Genomic DNA, 24,925 nt, shown 5'->3' on the forward strand with positions numbered 1-24,925 from the left:
GATGACTCGAGTCATGACTTGACTCGAGTCAGACTCGAGTCAACTTTTTCGTATGACTTGACTTGACTCGAGTCACTTTGCAGAAATGACTTGACTTGACTTGACTCGGCGCTTCAAAAATGCGGATTGACTCGTGACTCGGAGCAAAATTTACGAGTCAATTTCAAGTCATCAAGTATAAACGGTATCAAATAAATCACTGTATTTTGTGTCACTGTATTTTGTGTATGTTCGTATTGTTCGCGATACGCTTGTGTCACTTGTGACAGTAACCAGTCATTCACTGAATGTACGTTTGAATGATCCTCCATTATTCCATCACAAATACATTGATCGCAAGCGAAATGACCACAGGTTACGTTGTCGTAGTAGTAGCAGTAGTAGAAGAATAAGAAGAATAAGAATATAATAGCAACGTGTGCTAACATTGCCCAGTGATCACCTTTACCAAAGCACTTTTATGATTAATATCTGGCGAATATAGTTGATGCGTTTGTTTTCTCACTGATGAGTAGATGGTAGTATATTGCACCATATCAATTTGTTACAACTTCTCGAGGCTTCGTGTTCGATACTATTGCCTGATATTAACAGACTGTAGCACAGCTATACAGTTAGTCACGTAGTTTATTTGCGGTTCTACGTGTGCGTGATAGACACAGCGCCTTCTTGCAAGCATATAAAACTTTGTATTCGTTATTTGATGCAAGATAAATGGCAAATTATTCTGCCTTTCTCACAGCAGGCAAAATGAAATGACTTGGAATCGTACCTGATACTTCGAAAATCCAATTTGACTTGAATTGTGACTTGACTCGTGACTCGACTTGACTTGACTTGACTTGACTCGAGTCACATCCAAAAAACGAGTGACTTGACTTGACTCGAGTCACCTTCGAATATCGATTGACTTGACTTGACTCGAGTCAAAATGTGCAATGACTCGAGATGACTCGTGACTCGAAGGCAGTGACTTGATCCCAACACTGCCATTTAATGATGATATAACATATGAATGATGATGATAAAATAAAATATATATACTTGTCAGAAGCTACTGCAAGACTTTCCAAACGTTCCTTATCCTTCCTCTAAGAATTCAGAAGGAACTGTATCTCGTATTGCTCACCTTCCCCAGGGTAAAACTCGATTTTCACTGAAGACACCTTGCTCTCCGTGGGCGATGCAATGGCAATTGGGGCATTTAAATGATATTTATTGCTATAAGGGCCTATTGGAGTGCGTCTTATCCCAAACGCAACAGTACGAGATTAATTAATAGTGAGATCTTATACCCAGACTTTACAGATAAGCAGTGGAGTATGCGCCAAGACGAGGGGAAACCGGTCATCGTGGCATCAACTGCGTTGATCCCCCCTCAGGTAGCAACGGAACTGTCATCAAGATGATAAGACGAAGTTTTCTAGCCCTGATGGATAGGCCGCACTTCTGTCACAGATTGATCATATCTATCCCTTTTTCAGAGAATAAATTGTGTCTGCAATTCTGCATATCTGTGCTCACAGCTTACTCCGTCCCAATAACCGAGTTGCAGATATCCATCCCTTCTACGACAGAATTTGAGGACTTCTGTTCGAATTAATTAGGTCACTTCCGTGACCTGGACCTGGACCTGGCTACTCAAGAATTGAAACCACAAGGCAAACAAATGGATTCATAGATTTCATTTATGATTGCATTAATCATAATTCAGATTATTGCTCAGGCGATGGCAGTGAAAAAAGGCAAACAAGTACAAGCACCAATAACGTCACAAATTTGGCACAATTGTTATGAAACTGTCAACCTCACGAACAAGAATCTAAGTTAATAGTCACTCCAGACAACAGTTGCTCATTCATATATATGATAGCATCTAGAATTCAAACGGCGTCTGAAACTGACGCCGGCAGAAACGCAAGGCGCACAACACAAAATCAATGCCTCACCGAGTATTTAGACAAAAAGATATTGCGATACGGTGAAACTTTGCACAAAACGATAAAGACCGGCGTGCCGGCAGTAACGACAATCTCCCCGCTAGACAAAACATCTTGCAGAGTCCTGCTCGAGTCCACAAGCCTCAGACAGCCGACACCAAATTCATGATACACTTCCAAATTTTCCAAGGCGTAATTACTCTCCTCGTCCCAAGGTGCTTTCTCCTCGAACATGATTTCGAGATGGTCAAGAAACGTGTTGTCTTCAGAAAACTGCTCGATGATTTCAGACACTTCGTGTTCGGGGTACGTGAACAGCACAGGCCACACTAATTTGCCAGGCGTGGCTGTGTCGTTTTCGAAATGAACTTTGGCGTGCGAAGGATTGCCATTATCGACGCTCCGACGTATCAAGGCGTCCTCGAGGGACAAGTGATTGTCATCATTCGACCTTTTGATATTTGCAAAATTCAGTTTTATCCCCCGGTTACGGATAGCTTCAATTAAGGCCTTTGTTTTTGCGCCGCGAGCCTTTTCTTCACGTTCTTTCTTTCTCTTGTCGCGCTCAGCCGTTTTCATGTCACGCTGTACGTTTTGCAGCATCTCCTTGGCGGCGGAGTGTTGCGGGTTCACCGACAGTGTTTTTTTGAGCCATACGATCGCGTCCGTGTGCTTCGAGAGCTCCGCACAGCATTGCGCGCAACGCATAAGCGACTTGATCTTGTTAGGTTGCAGTTTCAGCGCCCTGGTAACAACCAAGAATGAAAGTTGAGTGATTTTGGTCAAGGAAGAACAGCGCTTCAAGTGTTATCGTAGATATCATTACATTAACTTAGGTTTTATTTATATTGTTTCTTCGGTGAAATAACTAATAATGTTGCCGTGACATTACTTACACTTGACACCAAGACATAGTGAGCACTCTCGACAAAACGGGCTTGCAACAGCCGCCACTTACTCCATGGAATCCAGGTAGGAAGAGCGGAAATTCTTCAGGTAAAAATTAGCTGCTGCGCGATTGGCGTACAAAGTGCAAGTCAGTTCATTGTCGGAGGGTTTTTTCAGCAATCCGCCAGTGTAAGCTCTAGATTGAAAAGATGACAACATCTTACCATATTATACATGCACCAAAACTGACACCATGGACCGGTGGACGATACCGCTACAGCACGGAAATGGACATGAAAGTCCGGTCATATTGCTAATGTGACCGAAATTCATTTATCATTATTATAATTTGTACACAGAAATACCAGACTCATTTCAAAAACTGTCAGCTTGACCAAAAGAGTAGGCCTACCTGCTATGAACAATTGACAATCACAGGATATAAAGATTGTTTTGATCCTCAACGCAAAATGTACGGATTTTGAATGTCGTGACGAATTGATTACGATATCACAACAGAGCAATAGCATCATCCGTTTAAATTCAAACATTTCAGCATGCAGATATCAAGTTTTGCGGATGCCTATGGTACGAGTATATCACTGCATTTCTGAGTTACAAATGTGAAGTAGAATGAATCCAAACCAATTGCAATTAATCAAGGATCAAATACAAGAAGATAGTTCTTGCCTCACTGCCTTTGCATATAGTTTGTGTTTGAAGTGCCAATTGCCATCATCCTTGTACGCGAGAGCCTGATCTTCTGGAGTGTCTTCGGCATCTTCGTACCTCAGCTGTTGCAAACCCTGCAAAAGAAAACATCAACAAAATAATGCGAGATAAACATTGAAAAACGTCATAGAAAGTTATGTAGGCCTAGTATTATTGGCGCTAGATCCACACACCAAATACATATTTTCTACAAAACAGACACACACCAACCTGCAACAATGGATTTTGATCGATCTCTTCTTGCGTAGGAGTCTTGTTCATAAAAGCGGGATGCGTGTTCAAAACCTGTAGACAATCAGGCACATTCACGGGCTGTAAAATCTCATTAAATCAAACAAGCCTCATGACAAAATAAGTTCAAAAATTAGCAACACACTCGAAGCTCGGGCCACGGAATGTCTGCATTTTCTGTTTTCTATGAATGTTCAACATAATCTACTTTCCAAATTCCACAATCTGTAAAAAGAATTCTCCAGCCCAGGGGCGTAAAACTCGACTCGCATGGCAGGCCGGTTTCAAGCCTTTCAAGTCGCTCGCGGGCCGCACCAGTCCAATGATTACATGTTACCTCGAATTACATATTGGAGCTGGAATCTCGGAATTAGGCGTCAATGTCACAGATTTGTTCCTAATGATGAGTAGAGTGAAACTAAAATAATTCTATAGGATGGTTACAATGTGGCCTAGGAACATGCTTGACATTTGCTGTCTTGAGGGATTATTCAACGGAAGTATTTCCTATTAAAAATTACATTTGTTAGAAATGCGCCGGATGATAACATCATTTTTCAATCTGCTCAGAATTGCTTGGCGGGCCGGATGAAATCTCAATGGCGGGCCGCGTTTGACACCCCTGCTCTAGCCAAATCGTAAACCAGGTTTCCCCCGGAATCAATAGAGAAGGGAACAATGCAAAGATCCCAAATTGAAAAAGCCACATCCTTCTGCCCAAACTTAATGCTCCAAATTTATAGAACCGGAAACCAAGGCATACCTATACCGAAAAATAATGAAACACGCATACCTCCTCGAAAGCCTCCTCGCTGAATTCCTCTTTGCGTTTCTTGCCGGCGTTCTTTTTAATCATATCGTCAAACATCTGATCGATGTCGGCGTCCAGTTTCTCCGCAAGACTTCTTCGGTCTTCCACCGTGCCCTTAGAAGCCATAACTGAGCACTATGTTAACCTACTTACAACAGACCTTCTAAGTAAGACAAAAAGAAAATATATTACATATGGTCGGATAGAATGCCTCAAGATCAAGGCAATACGCAAAACACAGTCCGTCAAAGAAGACCAGTACAATGAACTTTAAAAACATTTCATACAATGCGTACTCCGTACAGAGACATAAACGCAGTGGTCCCAGTCAGAAAAGCAATGCCCACGTCGAGACATTATGAAATTACACCTGAGATGAGAGAAGCTATGATAGTTTAATAAGTAATCAAGAACCAGTAAAAGTATCATGCACCAAAACGTCTTTGTTTAAAACAGGTAAGCATTTAAATAAGGCACTCTGCACACGATTCCAACTAATAAACGGCAGTTTGATATTCAATCGGTTCATCGGCATCAAACCATTATCCCACCTCAAGAAAAATATGATTCCAAAACATATCGCTTAAGATCAGCGACATGCTATAGTCACGTGATCTAAAACAATCAATTCATAAACCAACCACAAATCTATCGATTGAATCTGTCGATGCCATATTGACTCCAATAGTTAATTGCGACGTCTACATTTTACGGGCACGCTCTAATGGTCATAACAAGCAACCAAGGGTTTATGATGTTGACACAATCACCAATTAAAAAAAAGTCTGCGCAAATCAGATCAACTGTAGCATGATAATAAACATCAACATGAAAACGGTCGCACACTCTTCAATACACAGGCAAGTTGCACAAGCATGCAATATGTTAACACAAAATCTATAAGTGGGGTCATCACACGTAACTCGAGGTAGAGACGCCTCCTGGTATGGAGAGGAGTTCATTGATCAGTGCATCTAGAGAAGGCTTGCGAGAAAATGCTTTCAGCCTAAATAGAAGAGTCTCGCACGTCACGCTGACTACTCGAAAGTGCCAGAACAAAAAAATCACGACACATATAATCAGACGAAATCAAATCAGCACCCTTGTGATTGCAACACAAAAAACTAGGGCTCAGTGCTGGGATCCGAACCGAGTATTGAATGTAGTAATTTGAGCATAGTAGTGAGAGGAGATGTTTTCGAGTACAGCACCCAAAACGTGTAGCCTAAAGCAACGCGTGCATGTGAAGTCGTGAGTGACCGGCGGCATTGTCACAAATTACGATGAAGAAATGTATAATATGGTGCATGACTATCAATGTCTTCTTTGTAGTCGCATAAAAGGTAGACCTACAATCCTACATATATAACAGGGGCGGGCAACACACTGCCCGCAGTGACTTTCCGGTCTTACTCGATGATGCAGCCCGCGGGTCTACATACATTTGCGAGCAGACATCTGCGACCATGAACATCAACAAGACAAAGCTGTGTTCCCATGTAACTGATGCTCGCGTGCTGTCTTTGCTAAGGATTTCTATTCTACGCCCAACATCCAGCCGGAGTTCAAAGAACTTGTTGAACACTTTGATGGACCACAGATATCTCATTGACTTCAACAGCTATTGAAGTTCATAACGGTAATGAATTCATAGAATACTGTTTCTGATCTTTACATTAAACATTAATGCCTAGTATGGGTGGGTAAATTCGCGATTAATGTATCAATTCAGGAATCCGGCCCACTTAGTACTTCATTTTCCCATATCCGGCCCGTCGACTGGGGAAGTTGCCCGGTGCCCGCCCCTTTAGTTATATACATTATCATTATACAGCATAGAACTGGCATTAACTTCTTCGCAGTCATATAAAAGGGACATAGCCGAACCATTCACAGCATCCATACTTTTGCAACGTCGTAACAAGTGACGATCGAATAGTCAGACCGAAGGCTACAGGCGCGTAGCCAGCCGAAAAATAAGGGGAGGGTTTGAAATAAAAAGGGGGGGTTTCGATTTTTTTCGAATTTAGTAACGTAGCATTGACTCGTTAGGGTTAAGTACATGCGATGCGTAAATAACGATTATACAACATCCCCGTGTTGGCGATTATAGGCGTACGATAAGCTTTTCGACGAGTCCGGAAGTGCTGTTAATTAGCGACTCCCTGATCTGTCGTGAACAATGAAATACGCACGCGTCGAACATTTGAATACGCGCGCTTATCAACGCGCTGAACAATCAAATTCGCGCGCTTGTCAAAGCGTCCAACAATTAAATACGCCCGCTCATCAATGCGTCTTGCGTCTTACGTAGCCTCGGCGACGATTTAAGCCAGTAAAATGTACAAGTTTTTATGGAATATGTGCTATAATGACGCCGATTTCAGGTGGTTCAAACCTTTACCTCTTATAACTCAAGCCTACTGGACTATAGCTGAAGACTAGTGGAAATCAATTACGCATGTACGCACGCGTCGAACATGATTGCGGACATTCGATGTCATTCAGTTACGAGATGTAACTCTTTAATCACAATCGCTAATCAGCATATACTTAATAGCATTTTATCGAAGCCATCTAAAAATAGGAGGCAAAGCATGGTAGGCCCAAGACGCGGTAGTTAGGCTAGCGATATCTTTAGTACGAGGCCTATTCCAGATGCGATTGTGTAGGCCTACGAAGATATCGTGCACACCAAGCCACTGCAGATGTGATTGTGAAGGCCAGTGACTATATCGTGCGCCGCGGGCCTATTGCAGATGTGATTATTCAAGCCAGCGGAGTTAGGCTTGTTGGAGACGCGGTAAATCAGGCTAGTAATGATTGCCAAACGCGCGACAATGAATGACCTGATTTCGCCAATCATCTCAGCGGGAGATCGTGTCGCGTTACACTGTGCAGTGCAATGCGCACAGACGAATCTCGCTAATTAGCAACACGTCTTTCGTTAATTGGCCGCGCCTTTCGTTAATTGGCCGCGCCTTTCGTTAATTCGCCGCGCGCAATACTGATATGACTTATGGAATTGCAAACGAGTATTAGCGTCAGAGCGGTCATTTAAAAAGAGCAAGGTTTCGCGTTAAAGGAGGGGGTTTCGCGTTTCTAAAGGAGGGGGTTTCGACCCCCCCTGGCTACGCGCCTGGAAGGTTAATATTTGATTTGGTATCGAATCCCTTGGTTGCTCGATTTTGCCCAGCACTATCAAAGTCGATAAAAAATTTTTGAGAAAAATTAAATGACGCATTATTCGAGACCTCTTAACCTCCGTCTAAAATATTCCGGAGCGGCCTGGTGCAACCACTCGGGGTCTACAACGCACAGGTCACGAATATAGCATTTCGAAGTGTGCACCAGTTCGTTGTACACAACGTACGCCGGTTTGCACTGGAACAGGCACGACGACGGATGTATGTAAACCTTCTGCCCGGAGCCCAACGACTTGTAGGTGTTGTCCCTCTGCAGCTCGGCGGTGTTCAGAAACATTCCGCAAGCCACGGCCTGACGCAGGCGTGTACGGTCCGCGCGGCTCGACGAAATTTCCCTTATGCCCGCCTTGGGACACAGCTCGGTCAGCTGCTTTCTGATTCTGGTGACGGTCACCAGGTTTCTAGAGTTCGCAAAGTTTTCGCGACACCACTCCTGATTGCCTTTCGATTTTCGAAAACCGCCATACACGTTGAGCAGCGTGAAGTGGTCGCCTTCGCTCGACAGGAATTTTCGCCGGGCCGCCAGAGCTTCCTCGCGCTTCGTCTGCGGGGTGTACAACACGCTGTCCACAGACAGCAACGACACCAGGTCGATGGCTTCTTGCACGCAGCTGAAAGTGTGCAATCGAATAATATAATCACGAGTAGGGCGTAGATGTTTGCGCTGTCAGTGAACTTATCATTTGCTATTTCACAGCTTGTATGTAGCCTACTTTATAGGCACCATTGCTCATCATGAATCATAAACGGCAAAATGAAACAATTAGGTTGATGTAGTGTTATGCTCAACGTACCGCAATATCCTAACTGAAGCAAGACCGCGTGGTCATGGCACTCTCTCCATTCTTTGCAAGCTACTTAGCAAGGACAGACACTTTCTACCCGAGAATGTAGGAAAGTATCTTTCGTCGTACTAAACAAATTTTAATTATTTCTACCATAATGTGTGATTTACCAAAGATTTACTTAAAATAATAAGTTTTTTCATGCAAAAATCTGTCTGTTTTCAAGTCAGGCCTAAATACTTAGCAAGGACAGACAGTTCCAACCTGAACTAAGGTAAGTAGTACAATTCTAGCATTATGCACGAAAACACCTAATTTACATACGCGAGGGCAAGATTTTGTCAAAATTAAGTTTTTCCAAGGTCAAAAAATGTCAAAATTTTGATTTTCAGGTCAAAATCTTCTGTCAATCGAGTAATACACAAGACGTAATTTATCCTTCCGACCTTCGTATGCTGCTTATATTATAGTTCAATTTTCTTACGGAAATTAGTCGTATCTCGTTACACGTTCATGCATCGTCATAGCCATTGAAATTTCGAGGCCTTGGCTATGCAGTACACTAGCTTATCTCAGCTTTCAGACCCAAGCGTGGACAAACTGCCCCGCCACGGATACCAAGATAAACGTGGTTATAAAACCATTGAAATCCTTCAAGAAATGACTGATAGATAACTATACCTGCTCACTGCTCAGTAGAGACAATCCTAACTACCATTTTACACAAGGATAATGTAGATTGAACGAAGTGCAACATCATATATCCCAGTTATAGCATTGTGTCCTACACCCAACCTGATGGGTCGACTTACCTTTTATCGGGCGCAGACGCGGCGATGATGATTTTCGACAATTTCGGATCGAGCGGGAAAACGGCCATCCTCCTGCCGAGATCCGTCAAGCTGAAGTTGCCTTTTTCACTTTTCACGACCGCGCCTAGCGCTGACAACTGGTCAAACGCGTCGACGATGGAATCCTACAAGTAAAAACAACATTACAGTTACGCCGACTCGCCTCTGCAGAAACCATGGCGGTCAACAGAATCATGGCAGATCATCATCTAAATACACAATAAAATTGTGATGTTTTCTAGACAATAACAGTAGTGGTCACTGGTCAGTAACAAAGTACTTCTACATTTCGGAGTACTTAAGTAGTTTTCGCCTACCTGCACTACTCAATCGAATATGTTTCACACTACTTCCACGTCAACCTAACGAGTTTTGAAACAAAACTAGTCACTTTTTCACACTTTGGATTTTGTAAGGTAGAAAGCAGTTTTCGGAGAGGTTCGCATTACTCTAACGAGTGTAATTGCTATTGCGACCGAATGAAACAGCCATTGTATCATGGGAACTGAACATTGTTTCATAATATGCACCTATTGTTACGTTATTTTGTGTTAGCCGCTATGATGAATCTGTCAATTTCCAAAGCTGCTGTTATATCCTGATTCTCGCTACAGCGAATTCACAAGTTTTGCCTCACAACATGTGTTGTGAAGACTGCTCATAGATGCTGCCGCTCGCGCTCATAGTAGTGCAGTAATGTTGCTTTCTCGCATTGTTTCTTTCCTCAGATGTAGTTAGGATTATTAGCTTTAATCTAATAAATCTTCTGCTGGAATAGTCTGTCTGAAATCTCTCATCAGCATCAGAGGACGAGAATTATTATTGGCGACGAGTGAAAACACGGATTATCATCGATCAGAAGCAGCCGCGTGTATCTACTCTAATCCTCGCTCCTATAATCCTGACTACGAAAAATGCAAGCCAATTACGTAATGAAAGGGTCCATTGGCGAATTCGACCCTGAATTACATCGTAATAACGCTCATGACGCCTTCTGCGACTTCGTGAGTAGGTTCCGTTATGAATACGATGCCATCGCCGCCGACCCACCTACCGACGCAGAGGACAAGGCTAAGTGGGTTGAAATCAACATGCGCAAGGTTTTCCTCGGCAAATTCTCATCTCGAAGCTTTCAAAAGGACTATGAATCCACGGTCCCTGCAAATGAACGGGCCAATCTTCAATTCAAGGACTTTGTAATAAAAATGCAAGAAAGGTATGAGACAACTCGCAACTATACCTTAGCAAACTATCAGTTTCATCGACTTCACCAGGAACAAGGTGAGAGCTTTGACAATTTCGTCCATCGTCTCCGCAAAGAGGCGATGTCATGCAAATTTAGCTGTGCTAATGCCAATTGCGATGTCATAGATGTCATGATTCGTGATCAAATAATCGTGGGTACCGTACACAATGATATCCATAAAAGCGCCCTCAAAAGCCAATGGAAACTGCGGGAACTCGTAGAAAATGGTCGTAGAATGGAAGCAGCAGCCCACACAGCGCAGAAAATTCAGTCAGAGCACAGCGACGACAGCGAGAAAATCTCGCGGGTCAAGCCCAAGAAGTACAGCAAAAGCCGGAAGAAACCGGCACGCACATCCGGATCATGCAGAACATGCTCAGATCCATCATGCCACGGGGAACAAGATTGTCGAGCAACCGATCGTGAATGCTTCGCATGTGGGCGCAAGGGCCATTTCAAGGGGTCCAAGGCCTGCAGATCTACGAAACGCGTACAGCATGACCCCGAAGAGAGCCATCGAAGCTCTATCGAGCCTAGACGCAAATCGATCTCATCGAGAGAAAGTTCCGCCTCTAGCAGTGACTCAGAGTCACAAGCACCGCCCAGGCAAAGACGTGTCCTGAGATTGCATCATCAGCCTCAACCGGAACACAAGAAAATGTTAAAGAAGCCTGATCAATACCTTCGCAGCAAACCACCCAAATCAAAACGGGTTCACAAAGTGCAAAATAAAAAGAGAATGCCTCCAAGAGACTCTCGTCACAAAGCGCATAGTAAACAGTCAGCCCTCCAGCCAGCAAATCCGCACAACTGGGCTGTTATTCGGCGCATCTCAAAACCAAAATACACAGTCAAGGTCATCGTGGCTGAAAAACGACTGACTGGCTTTGCTGACACAGGCGCCGACCTGAATGTCATGTCAGAAAGGAAAGCCGAGAAGCTAGGACTGACGCTACGCAAAACCAAAACGAGGATTCGGCCGTTTGGTTCTAAGCCCATAAAATGCGTTGGCTACTACAAAGGGTTCGTCACCTACAACGAGCACAGTTGCTTGGCACGCTTCTACATAGTACCACTGGAAGTCGAGACGTTACTGAGTGGGAAACTCTGCGAGGAACTCGGAATCATCAAGTTCAATCCTCCGAAACAATCCTCTAACGAGAAGGCAATTCGCGCCCTTTCTAAGAATCAGTTCACCTCGGATATTGCCGATCAGTATCCCAGCATCTTCAGAGGGATAGGCACTCTCAAGGGCCACAAGGTACACTTTTACACCGATAAGAAAGTTCCGCCTGTGGCACAAAGCTCACGCCCGATTCCGCATCACCTGCGCTCAAAATTCGACAATGCCATTAATCAAATGGAAAACGACGGAATTATTGAGGAGCATCACGGCCCGGCTCCATGGGTCTCAAACGTAGTCCTCACTCCAAAGGACGACGGCAACATTCGGGTCACTGTTGACATGCGAGAAGTAAACAAGTGCATCAAGCCAACCAACATACCCATCCCACGTGTCGAAGACATCAAAGCCAAACTTTCAGGTTGCAAAACCTTCAGCAAGCTGGACTTCAAGTCTGCCTTCCACCAGCTCGAACTAGACGAAGAATCCCGCACACTCACAGTGTTCCACGCAGGGCACCGCCTGATGCGTTACCGAAGGCTTACAATGGGTGCGAAACCCGCCTCCGGCGAGCTTACCAAAGCTCTCATCCCTATCTTCAATAACATGTCAGGTATCCATGTCATCCATGACGACATCATAATTGCTGGGAAAAGCAAGGAAGAGCATGATGAATCCCTCTATGCAGCTCTCCGGAAAATCGAAGCCGCTGGTATGACTCTAAATCCTGACAAATGCATCTTCAGGCAGAAAGAAATCCCATTCTGGGGGATGATTGTAACAAAGCACGGGGTGAAACCCGATCCAGCCAAGATTGACGCTCTCAGACACGCATCGCCACCAAAATCAAAGGATGAAGTCATGTCTTTCTTGTGCTTTGTGCAATCATTTGGGGAATTCATACCCCTGTTATCTCGCAAGACATCAGCCCGACGCCAGCTCACAAAGAAGCACAAAGAGTTCAGATGGTCAGACAAATGCAAGAAGGAATTCAACGACCTCCGACATTGCCTGCAGGAAGACGCTCTCCTGCGCTACTTCGACACACATCTGAGCACGTATATTTTTGTGGATGCTCACGTCTCAGGAATATCAGCAATTCTTGCCCAAGGCAACAGCTCTTCTGACTGCAAACCAATCACGTTTGCTAGTCGAGCCACAAGACAAGAGGAACAACGTTACCCACAGCTAGACCTGGAGGCCACCGCCATCGACTTCGGCCTCAGACGCTTCCGCAATTTCATTGTGGGCGGTCCTCAAGTACATGTCATAACGGACCACAAGCCTCTTGTCAGCATCTTCAGTAACACGCGAAAAGGATCGATCCGGACGGATAGAATCAGACTCCGTCATCAAGATATCCCATTTGAGGTCATATGGGAGGCAGGGAAACATAACCCAGCCGACTACCTCTCCCGCCATGCGCAGCCACTGGATCAAGTTCCCTCGTCGTGGCAGGATGAAGCTAATGAACTCGAGCGCACAGTGTTCTGGCTCCGCCATAGCCCATACACAGAAGCTATATCTTTGGACAATATTCGGGAGGAAACCAGACATGACCGAGTGCTCCGCAAGCTCACTAAATACATCAGAAAGGGTTACATACCCAAATCAGAGCCGACTCTCCAGCCCTATCGCAAATTCCAGGATCAGCTCACCCTGTCAAAAGGCTTTGTCCTGAAACAGGACAAAATCATACTGCCTGAATCACTGTGGAGCAAAGCCATAGATAAGGCCCACCAAGGCCATCACCCGGGTATAACAATACTGAAAGCCCGTATCCGAGAACAATTTTGGATGCCAAACCTCAACAAAATGGCTGAAAATAAGGTGAAACAATGTAAGATGTGCCAGCTCTTCACCAACCCAGGGTCGAAACAACCGCAAAAGATCCTGACACCACCCGAGCGCCCCTGGGAACAAGTCAGTGTCGATCTTTTTGGCCCAATGCCAGATGGCAGACATATTGTGGTGGTTCAAGATATGATGACTCGGTTTCCCGATGCCAAAATACTGAAAAGTACTGCAGCGAGATATGTCATTCCCGCAATGATTGACATCTACAGACAATATGGACGGCCAGAATCGCATAAAACTGACAACGGCCCACCGTTCAATGGACTCGAATTCAAGGAATTCTCAGAGTCGTACGGTATTAAACACAAGACTGCCTACCCCCGCCATCCGCAAGCCAATCCAGTTGAAACCTTCATGAAAATTCTCGGAAAATCGATGAAGATCTGCCATGAACAGGGGCAAAACAAACAGGAAGCCTTAAAGCAACTACTCAGCAGCTACCGGTCATCACCACAAGCCGCAACCGGCCAATCCCCAGGTAACCTGATGTTTCACGGGGGCTACCGACAAGAATTCCCTGAGAAAATCTTGACAACGCAGGATGTTATAGCGGCCAGAGAACTAGACACAGAAACTAAGATCACCCGTCAAACATTCGTGAATAGCTCAGTCCGTCGGCAACCATCAAGCATCGAAAAAGGTGACTACGTCATAATCAGAAACTACAACAAGAGGAAATTTGAACCGATCTTTGGACCAGAAGAGTACGAGGTAGTTGCTGTGCTTGATGATGGTGTGAAACTGCGAAAATTAATTGATGGGAGATACAACACCCGTCACATGAACGACGTCAAAGTTGTAACGTACCCAAGTGACAGAAGTCATGAACAATTGGTCAAGCAAAGGAATTTATACAATGATGACTGGGACTTCGAAATGACACAAACCACTGACAATACAGACTATCCTGCAGCCGAACCTCTACAACACGAGGAGGACGACACGCCTCACGTACAGGAGAATGCCTCCAACACGCTACCGAGAATGTTGAGTCGCCTAGCGGACTATAACTCACCTGGCTATTCCGAACTCGGCCTGTGAACTTTTCGAAATCCCAAAAGGGGGGATAGTTGTTATATCCTGATTCTCGCTACAGCGAATTCACAAGTTTTGCCTCACAACATGTGTTGTGAAGACTGCTCATATATGCTGCCGCTCGCGCTCATAGTAGTGCAGTAATGTTGCTTTCTCGCATTGTTTCTTTCCTCAGATGTAGTTAGGATTATTAGCTTTAATCTAATAAATTATCTGCTGGAATAGTCTGTCTGAAATCTCTCATCAGCATCAGAGGACGAGACTTATTAGCTGCCAAGATCGAATTCTGATAAAAGTAATTAATGCCACCATCAAATCTACTTTTTGAAAACACTTGGTTGAGTAGCTATGGTGTATCTTGAACTACTTCTACTTGTAATTGGATAGAAATCTACAATATTAATTCTACTTGAATAACAGCGCTTACTACTTCTACCACCTCTGGATAAGAACCAAACTTTATTCCAAATTAACATTCAATACAAGAAATTACAAAATCGCGGATTGATAGAGACATGTGTCGACAGAGCATACCGGGTAACAAGAACCCCCACGGCATTAGACAAGGCTGCACGGAACTTACCTTGGCCGGAGGGTCCATGAAGTCGAACTTCTCAATGTCTTTGATGCCGATCGCCAACAGATTGAGTATGACACTCGACAAATTGCACCTCAATATCTCCGGCTTGGTCATTTCGTCAAACTTGAAATAATCCTCTTCCGGATACAGTCTGTACACCACACCGGATCTCTCCCTGCAAGCATACAAAATGTGATACCAGCAATACCATAGGGGCATGGACTCCAACAGCTATATATCAAAATGCATGTTCATATTACCAGCATAGAGCTCATATCAAAACGCGTACCCTCACCATCCCTTGTTTTTCAAGAGAGAAACCAATGCCACGTAGCTGCTCTTAACATGTCATGTAAGTGATATTTGCCAAAATTCAATTGTAGACGAAGAAGTGCAACGCCATACGCCTTATAAAGAAAAACGTCATCAAACACTGTTCACAATACCTTCCAGCGCGGCCAGCCCTTTGCCAAGCCTGCGCTTTGGATATCTTCTGCACAGCCAAAACGTCCAATCCAGTTTTTGGCAGGAAACATTTCGCTTTCACTTTACCCGTGTCGATAACATACTTGATCCCCTGCGAATAGAACCACAAAAATAGCATGAGCTTTGCTAACTTGAAATATTTGCTAGAAAATCGAAGGTCCTTATCCATGATATTAACTAAATAACAGCAAGATATCCATATGTCAACACTTACAGATATCCTGCACACTTATTCTATATTAGTAGACAAGCCAACCTTGATGGTGACCGAAGTCTCAGCGATATTGGTGGACAAAACGATTTTGCGATGGTTTCTCGGCGTTTCTCGAAACGGCTTCAACTGCTGATGCTTTGGCAAGGATGCGTAGAGAGGGCAGACGATAAGACTCGGCAAATCGGAGGGCAGCGTCAATGAAATGCTTCTGATGGTGCGCGCCATTCCTTCGATTTCTTCCTGTCCCGTCAGGAACACCAACACGTCTTCTTGAGCTGGTGCTTCTTGGTGAATCTAGATGTAAAAATTTTACTTATAGATCCCATTTATCAGAAACAACAACTCAACCTCTAGATCTGGGGTTCGTGAAAGACAAATGTTGAAACTAAATTGAAGATATTTATATTTATATCCATATTTTGTCTTATTTACAATGCTCACCACAGATCGCAATACCCATTAGCCAAACAGGCGATACAATAACAGGCCTTTGTTCAGTCATCAGCTTCCCAAAACTTTGCGGTTAAGGTTCCACGCAATCACCCACACAAATATATGGGTCCGAGCTTACAAAAAGAACAACAACGCTAGACCAATGGAGGATAAGTTCCGTTGATAATCTCTAACAAACTGTTGCGTGACATAACATTCATCAAGATTGGGATATTTCATTGGAAAAAAGATACGGTATTTACAATTCGGTGAGCAAAAATCTGCAGATAACATACACATAGGAGTAGGACAATGCATCTTTACTCGAGTAGATCCAGACCAAACGGATATCGAGTTCGTCTAGCAACACCAATTAGAACATTTCAAGAATAACTGATTGTTATTACAGAGTGTCAAAATTAAACCAGTAAATTATTCATCATAGTTCAAGATATATTCTCAAAAACTTCTCACAATCAGGAAGATTACTCAGATAGAAGGAAAGTTGAAAGAATCAATATAAATATCAAGTATATAATGTTATCATAACGTCCTAATGAGAGTCGGTGAAAATGAATATTGTACCAACACCAAGCGTGAAGAATCCGTGAAGAAACCGTCAGGACATCAATTAACTTGGTGTATATTAGTTGAGCGAGATGGCCATACCACATATAGCGTTTCAGACTACTCTGAATATGAACCTCACCTGGAAAATCGAAACCAGCGCGGATCTGAGGTAATCTGTTTGTGGCGAGTCTGTATAAAGGATGTCGATCTTGTGGAGGCGGCCCTCCAAGTATAAAACGGGCGCTTGGTGGAAATATTTCGAGAAATTATCCACGTCCATCGTAGCAGACATTACCACGATTCGTAGTCTGAGAAATCAATTGATTCAAGATTTGTGAAAAATTTATAAATGATATATCTTTTAAGGCTAATTGATGTATGATAAAATCTTGCAAACACGAGAGCCACCATGTACGTGTGTACGCCATTGCATCACTATTCATGCAACAGATGAAGGCAATCTTAGCTATATTTCCCCATGAAGTCTGACAAAACCATTGATGATCAGATCAATCAACCTCAAATGTTGAACAATACAAAGTGCAAAGAAGACTAATACTATTTAGAAGCAAAAATATTCTGTATTCTATATGACAAAGCAGTCTACTTGAAAGGCAACTACCATTTCTAGTTGATACAGAAAAGGACAGTTCTATTACTAAATAGCAGGTATTATCAAATCAGGAAGTTGGTATTTTGTAATTTATTCAAAATCATTCAATGAATTGCTAATCATGACTATCCTCATACTAGTCATACACAATGACAAACACAGCAGCACCATTAATCATAGTTATGACTCCAATACAAATATGTATGAGCTTCATGCACCAAATCGGAGGAAAGAACAGCGACAGTACGCAGCTAAAATATATGCAAGGACAGGAGTCGCTACTGAAAATGTTCAATGAAAGTGGAAAATAGCATATATCTGATATTGCAAAGGTAAACAAATCAATAGGTAACAGACGGAATGGCCATTTCATTAAAATCAGGGATAATTTGTAGTCATCAAAGCATATTTTCTTTCATTCTAATCGCAAATTAACAAGAAGTTTATAGATATACAGAATATAATTACATTAATTAGGCTAAGAATTGCTAACAATATGATGCCTATAAAATCATCATGTCATCAGCTCACATTACAGCAGCGTGGTGAAACCAACATTCTTTAAGAAAATTCCTTATGAATAGTAATATTGCACCAGCCTGACACCACAAGAGACAACTGAATGTAATATCAACAATGCCCATATGATAGCAATCGAACATTGTTGTGATTGGAAGACAGAAAGCGAAACCTATATAAATTTGACACTCTTCAAACAAAGAATAAATAAAGCTAACAGTCTATGGACTCTATGCAGTCTGCAATAACAGTCTTATGAGATGGCAACAGAGCCAGAGTAGGACAGAACACAGGAATGTTGATCACAATGATGAACAGCTTTAAAGGCGTGCTGTACCAGGATAATATTTGCAAGCATTTGTTACAAAAATGTTTGGATGGTGCAGTGTGCAGCTTGCATTGCAAGATCTTTTATATATCATAACAATATATAACCTCAGCATAAATAATTAGATGATGTGAAACAAGTGAACATCTGTAGGACTTCGCTGGAATATGGTGCTGGCCTCGGCGTTTAGGACCTTTATTGAGGAAGTTGTAGACTTGAGATGGTAGAATAGGATGCGAAAAATACTACACGAGAATCAACAGATACCAACCTTTTCATTCCTTGTTTCGATCGTTCTTTCTGAGCTGTTTTCACAATGCCAAAGAGAACGTCAGTGTGCACAGTCCTTTCGTGAGCTTCGTCCAGAAGTAGCACATTATACTTTGACAAAAGTTTGTCACCAACTGATTCACGCATAAGCATTCCTATGATATAGAAAATGAATGTTTTGTAACTATGAAATGTTTTGTGGCGTGGCTTATCGTGATCAGGCAATTCGTAATTTATGCGTTTAATCACTCGATAACAGACCCATGATCGTACAAAACGGCCGATGAAATCCTATCTCATTTTAATACAAATTCTATTCGAAATGCTCGAGGCAATTGTACACTTTCAAGACCACCATAATTTATCACAATTCCAACCAACGGAACAGCTGAAGATTTTTCAAGTTCTAGTAAACACACTAAAATGAGTCAATTCTAGCATGAAAGATAAAGAGTTTACCATCTGTCATGTACTTTATCTTTGTGTTTTTACTAGTTGTATCATCAAATCTGACACAATATCCGACCAAGTCCCCTAAAGTCGCGTTCATTTCCTTCGCAACCCTGAAAACCAAAAGCAATCGCATGCCAGACAAATATCCACATTATTCCAATTGTTCATCATTTTACCTTTCTGCGACAGTGATAGCGGCCACACGTCTTGGCTGCGTGCAAGCGATGCATCCGTGAGTCGCAAGGCCCGCTTGGTACAGAAACTGGGGAATCTGAGTGGTTTTGCCACTTGCCGTCTCCCCCACTATAATCACAGTGTCGGCTTTGCGTACTTCCGCCACTATCTTTTCTTTTGCTGGGAATATCGGCAGTGCCTTCCGTTCTTGCAATAAATCATGATTTGCATTTCCATTGTGAAAATCGACCTGCATCCCTTTTCCGTTGCCGACATGACTCGATCCATTTTGTTTGAACTTCTTGTGACCATGGTGGCCGTACGGCTCACCCTGATTGTGCTTTTTGGGAAAGAATTTTCTTTTCGTTGGCAGTCTGCCATTCATTGATATGGGAGATTTAAATTTGGTAGCCATCAGTACTAAATAGTGCCTGAAAAAATATGCAAAACACGAAATATGTTAACTTAAATAACGCCATGAGTTGTAGATGACTGCAGTTTTAGGAGTAAAAAACTATAACAGTGAAAACGAAACAGTTTATAACACAGGCAGTACTATTGTAACTATACGGCATATTAAAAACCATGGTCTGATATTAATTCTGACACAGTGACAGCTCAATTTGGAAATCCTGTTTGCATTCAACTAGTGACCGAATCACAAAGTAACACAACAAACATATATTAACAAAAATATCAACAACAAAATCGAACGAAAATCTGAAACAACAAAACGCAAGGAGTTGTAAAAGTGTAACACTGCATTCCAAGGGTAAGATACGCGTCAAAAACTACAAAAAATCGATAGAAAATCGGTGTTGAACATTGGAAGACCAGACATATTTCCAAATATTCAAATCACAACGAAATTGCAACATAAAAATGTACTTCAAGAGTCAAAAACCGGAACAAATTTCAAAGTTCTTTTTTCGTCAACGTTTTAACCTTCTCGAACTCAAACACCTGAATCACTTCATCCCAATGACTTTTTGCCCAAAATCCATTCGGAAGAACATTAGGGGGTGACGAATGCCACACCCAATTCTTTGCAGGGGTCCTCCAGTCACTTCCATAGTACGCTTCGACATATGATCTAGCTTCGCAGGGAGACCTGACTTTCATTTCCAGAAATTCAGTCCAACAGTGAGTGAATTTAGGGAAAATGAACTGAAATTTGGCTCCGTCGTGGGCCCGGGTACGACCGTACCAAGAATAATTATCTTCATCATAAAAAAAGATCACATTTAGCTTAACATTATTTGGATACACGAATGAGATTTCATAACTGTCTTCAACTTTTCCAAAAATACTTTTCAACAATAAACCGCTTTTTTCCATATTATCGATGATTTCATGACGATAATCGCGTATACTCATTCCGATATTGACATCCGCGCTATGAGGTATGACGTCGCATTCACGATACCAGCCGAGTAAAGTTTCACCGCTTATCCAAAAAGGGATATTCAATTTGTTCAAAACTTTCCTTGCGGTGAAAAGCAGATCACGAGCACTCTTTCGAAAGATTAGTTCATCATCGACCAATTTAGCTGGAAAACTTTTATGAAACGAGGCTGCCGCTTTACGGTCGCATTCAAGGAAATAAGATTTTTCGTGTTCCTGAAGGAATTTTTTGATTCTGTATGGCACAACGAACACATGCGAGTCGATCTTTGTGGTAACGCCAGTAAGATGGTAGGACTTGTCATAAGCTTGAGCGTATCTGGGAAATACCGCTCCATTAAGAGTCTCCCATTCTATCGTCATTTCTTGCTTCAGAGCATTAACGGTTGCGACCCAGTCTTTGTCAGTTACAGCACCAGCCCAATAATAGTCCTCATGGCGCTCGTGCAATATCACGATTTGAATGACATGATCCTTTCTAGCAATCCACAGATACGATGGTGTCTCGGTCTCGTTAGTATTTTTCGCCTTATTCAGTCCGGGGTCAGAAATTTTAGAGAGATGCGCAACAAACCCGACTTTCACAAGTCTGGTGATGATATTCTTCTGTTCGGGAATGAAGTTACGGGCCAACACCGCGAAGGTGATGAGATTGTTCCCATCGGGATGGTGCTTGCAGAGCACTCTGCAGGTGTATGCTGGGTCTTGCCATATTTCTCGTCTTGGTTTTATAACCTCAGGCAATACTTCAACGTCGAACAATATCAGGCGGACATTGAAAGAGTCAAACACTCCAGACATCAAATAAAAGTTGCGCCACTGATTTTGAATATAGGGCGCAACAGATTCGCTGGGGGACTTGAAATATACTCCTCCGATCACAAACAGAAATATCAGCGCGAGAATACTAGCTATCACCTTGTAATTGATGGTAGCTGTATTCTTCTTAAAATCGTAATCACGGTCAGCCGTTCTATCATCCATCAAATCCGCAGATAACGCCGCTTTCCGATTCACAAACTCCATCGCCCGCCGTGCACTGTATTCCCAATCAAAATCACGAGTTTTAAATTCTACAATTTATTCAGCCTTCTGTTGTAGAAGGAAAGGAATGTGAATAGTAATTACAGAAACTGTACGCCTAATATTCGCTCAGCAACCTAAAGCCAAAATTCTCAAACTATACGTAACGCACGCAGACGACGGTGCGAAAACACACGCGTTCAATATGCACATTGATATGACAGACCCGGATGGTGTATTTAACGAAAGGCTTGCTCAACTCTTATGTCGCGTTATCCTAATACACATCAACTTCATTTGAAAACCATTAGAATTTATATACGTCATTTATATGATCTTGAGCGGACCAGTAACCAAATATTATCCAAATCATGCATGTCAACGCGAATCTGGATCCCTTATTTGAGTCGATCCAGATTTACGTACCGTTTCTCATCTTCTGGCGCACAGTGCTCATATCACGTCATGAAATCGCGAATCAAGATTCAAGATATCTCTTCATCGCCGAGAAGACTTGCTCGCATTGCTATGGAGACTCAAAGTTATACTGCTATAAAGGACCAAGCATAATTTCAATCAATATTTCCTAAATGAGCAATGAGCATGCCGTACGGTATATTATAAACGGACGTCCAGACAACAAATGAAAAATAATCTAAAACTGACGATAGATAAGTCTCATCACGAATGCTAATGAATTTTAATGAAGCTTTCGACTGCGTAAGTTTCCATAAATCTCGAGCAGAGCAGGACAAACCTGGCAACCCCATCCCAATCCAACTCTTGTTTACGTTGGGCACAATCTCCTAATCGACGTCATGCACCGCGTGGTTCAACATTTTGCTCACGTAATGTGTGTGCGTCTCGCGTGCACGCTTCATATTATTTCCTTTAAATTAGGTATTGATATAAGAATATCATTAAATTGTTCGAATCGTGATTTATGTACCAAAATACAACTTATATATCGTTTACAGGTACATATTTGTAGTAATAAAGGAGTAATTAACAAACATGCTCGTAGATTGATATTGCCGATTCCGGATATCATCGGATTTTGCAGAACGCATGCCAATCTGAGCAATTGTTTAGCAGGGGGTGTGCGTTGCGCACGTGTCTGCAGAGTTGTTTTGATGCTCACTTGCTACAAGCATACGAGATTGCCGGCGTAACGCGAAGGACATTGGGTTATCATCATCGGCATTGATATTTGTGAAAGACAGGCTTAAGAAAATGGGTGACACTGATGCGAATGAGAAAGCACCTCCTGCGGTGGATCGACCTGAACGTTCCAGCTCTAAGGAGAAGAGAAGAATACGGCGGGATTCGGCAAAAGACTCAAACCAAAGCAATTCGAGTGTTGCAAACGGAGCAGCCAAGAAAGGAGGAAAAATTGGCGACCGTAAGTCGCGGTCGATTTATGGTCGTGGCCTGCCAAAAAAGCAAGGTGGTGGGGGCAAAGGAACGTGGGGTAAATTGGGAGAGGAGTTATACCCCGACGATATTGACACCAAGGACCCGAATTATGATTCCGAAGAGCTTAATAAAGATATCATGTACAAGCCTGTCGTCCCTGAATGGAATGAAGACGAAATTGTGAAAACGCTTCAACCCATATTGCGCGAATACTTTGAACACGGGCAGCAGGATGAGGTGATTGAATCTTTAAAAGCTATCAATATTTCTGGTCGCAAATATATGGTTGCAGTTGTTTTGATAACGTTGTCGATGGAAATGAAAAATGAATTTAGAGAGTTGGCTTCGGTCCTGATCAAAAAATTAGTTCAGCCGTTACCTCCGAAAGAAGCTGGTGACGCAGTTTCCGGAAAAAGTGATGCCGGTTATTTTCAAAACACTGATGACTTGTCTCAGTCCTTTCTTGACCTTTGCGATAATCTTCCTGAATTAACTCTGGACACACCGGACGCACCTAAAGTACTCGGCAAATTTTTGGCACGTGCAATATCAGACAATGTCCTTGAAAAAAGTGTGATAAAGATGATATTTGAAGCTGCTGCATGTAATGATGACGAGGACTATGGTCTCGTATCTGCTAAAGAAGCAAGATTGCTCCTTAGCATCCCGCATTACAATTTGGGCCACATTTGGGGTGTCGGTGGAGGCAATCAACCAGTCGTTGTATTGAAGAAGAGAATCAATCTATTGCTGAAAGAATATCTGTCTTCTGGAGATTCCGAGGAAGCAATTCGTTGCATCACGGATTTGGATGTTCCACACTTCAGTCACGAGGTTGTTTATGAAGCGGTTGTCATGGTGATTGAATTGAGTGATGAAAGAGCCTCGAATATGATGGTCCATCTGTTCAAGCGGTTGGCAGATACTGCAGTCGTCTCTTTGGACCAGATGACACACGGCTTTAAAAGAGTGTATGGAGAAATGGATGATCTGAGCATAGATGTTCCTAACGCTTACACGCAACTGCGAAATTATGTTCAGAAATGCTACGATCTCAAAGTTATCAACTCGAGACTTGTTATGACGATGCCTAACAAAAGTCGTAAGCGCTTTGTCAGCGAAGGCGACCGAAAGCCCTTCCGACTTGGTGTAAACGACAAATTCTTTGACCTGGCATAGTCTGTGGGGTTAAAACCGCTCCGCCTGGTAGTATGTACAAATGAAACAGGCTCCAATGAAGTAGCTTGGTCGACGATGTCTATTTTGTACGAGTGACGACTTTAGTTGTAATTTTGCACTGTTAGTCGTTGGTTCACGCGTGAACTCTCTCTCTCTCGCGGGTAGTTCCAACTATGGGGTGTTATAGCCGCCAGAAGAAATTTTCAGTACTTTTGTTTATTGTCAATTCGTTTATAGTTCTGGGTTTTGCGAAATTATGGTTTCAAGATGTAGATATTTGGTAACGTTGGAAAATATCAGTTTCAGAAATATGCCGTGTTTTGTTCCATCCTCCGTTTCTACATGATTTGATCGTGTCGTCCGGATCTTTTTGTGCATACTGTTTGAATGATTGTGGGCTGTGGAAGGATTTAGGGTGATTTTTGAATAAAAAATAGCACGTTATAAAAATGGCAGTTGATTAGTCAGTCGAAAGATGTTGGGTTCAACAGATTGGTCTACAAATTGCATCACGAGCGTCGCCTGCTAAGGATTGCTAATTGGTCGTCGAAAATACTAT

General features: G+C 42.7%; 5 protein-coding genes across 5 annotated transcripts in view; 2 read left to right on the top strand and 3 right to left on the bottom strand.

Annotated features, from left to right (window-relative positions):
• LOC145457678 (ATP-dependent DNA helicase Q4-like) overlaps positions 1-24,925 on the top strand; it is a 195,643-nt gene that overhangs the window by 49,663 nt on the left and 121,055 nt on the right. The window lies entirely within an intron of this gene.
• LOC145457739 (hsp70/Hsp90 co-chaperone CNS1 homolog) lies at positions 1,671-4,729 on the bottom strand. Its single transcript, XM_080336016.1, has 5 exons — positions 4,585-4,729; positions 3,771-3,845; positions 3,519-3,634; positions 2,899-3,024; positions 1,671-2,685 (listed from the first exon to the last, which is right to left on the bottom strand). Exons 1-5 carry the CDS (start codon positions 4,726-4,728, stop codon positions 1,938-1,940), a joined length of 1,209 nt encoding a protein of 402 aa, XP_080192142.1. The 5' UTR covers position 4,729; the 3' UTR covers positions 1,671-1,937.
• On the bottom strand, positions 4,764-19,759 carry LOC145457687 (ATP-dependent RNA helicase DHX33-like). The gene is made up of 9 exons (XM_080335954.1): positions 19,347-19,759; positions 19,177-19,280; positions 18,719-18,872; positions 17,127-17,295; positions 16,028-16,279; positions 15,732-15,862; positions 15,289-15,460; positions 9,406-9,569; positions 4,764-8,419 (listed from the first exon to the last, which is right to left on the bottom strand). Exons 1-9 carry the CDS (start codon positions 19,757-19,759, stop codon positions 7,846-7,848), a joined length of 2,133 nt encoding a protein of 710 aa, XP_080192080.1. The 3' UTR covers positions 4,764-7,845.
• Positions 19,776-22,262, bottom strand: LOC145457703 (ribitol-5-phosphate transferase FKTN-like). Its single transcript, XM_080335975.1, has one exon. It carries the CDS (start codon positions 21,772-21,774, stop codon positions 20,260-20,262), a length of 1,515 nt encoding a protein of 504 aa, XP_080192101.1. The 5' UTR covers positions 21,775-22,262; the 3' UTR covers positions 19,776-20,259.
• Positions 22,729-24,816, top strand: LOC145457707 (programmed cell death protein 4-like). The gene has a single exon (XM_080335981.1). The coding sequence runs from the start codon at positions 23,005-23,007 to the stop codon at positions 24,364-24,366; it is 1,362 nt and encodes a 453-aa protein (XP_080192107.1). The 5' UTR covers positions 22,729-23,004; the 3' UTR covers positions 24,367-24,816.

This window comes from Botryllus schlosseri, chromosome 15 (genome assembly GCF_051294905.1).
Source record: "Botryllus schlosseri isolate E-star chromosome 15, Bs_hap1, whole genome shotgun sequence".
NCBI classification, from domain to species: domain Eukaryota; kingdom Metazoa; phylum Chordata; class Ascidiacea; order Stolidobranchia; family Styelidae; genus Botryllus; species Botryllus schlosseri.

Bases quoted from the DNA above. Each gene is read 5' to 3' on its own strand.
- LOC145457739 (XM_080336016.1), bottom strand. From the start codon at position 4,728: ATGGCTTCTAAGGGCACGGTGGAAGACCGAAGAAGTCTTGCGGAGAAA. The intron at 3,635-3,770 runs GTTGGTGTGTGT...TTTCTTTTGCAG, and splicing joins ATCAAAATCCATTGTTGCAG to GGTTTGCAACAGCTGAGGTA. The intron at 3,025-3,518 runs GCAAGAACTATC...TTTTCAATCTAG, and splicing joins CTATATGCAAAGGCAGTGAG to AGCTTACACTGGCGGATTGC.
- LOC145457687 (XM_080335954.1), bottom strand. From the start codon at position 19,759: ATGGCTACCAAATTTAAATCTCCCATATCAATGAATGGCAGACTGCCA. The intron at 15,863-16,027 runs GTTGGCTTGTCT...TTCTATTCGCAG, and splicing joins AGACTTCGGTCACCATCAAG to GGGATCAAGTATGTTATCGA. The intron at 15,461-15,731 runs GTATTGTGAACA...GTATGCTTGCAG, and splicing joins AGGGCTGGCCGCGCTGGAAG to GGAGAGATCCGGTGTGGTGT.
- LOC145457703 (XM_080335975.1), bottom strand. From the start codon at position 21,774: ATGGAGTTTGTGAATCGGAAAGCGGCGTTATCTGCGGATTTGATGGAT.
- LOC145457707 (XM_080335981.1), top strand. From the start codon at position 23,005: ATGGGTGACACTGATGCGAATGAGAAAGCACCTCCTGCGGTGGATCGA.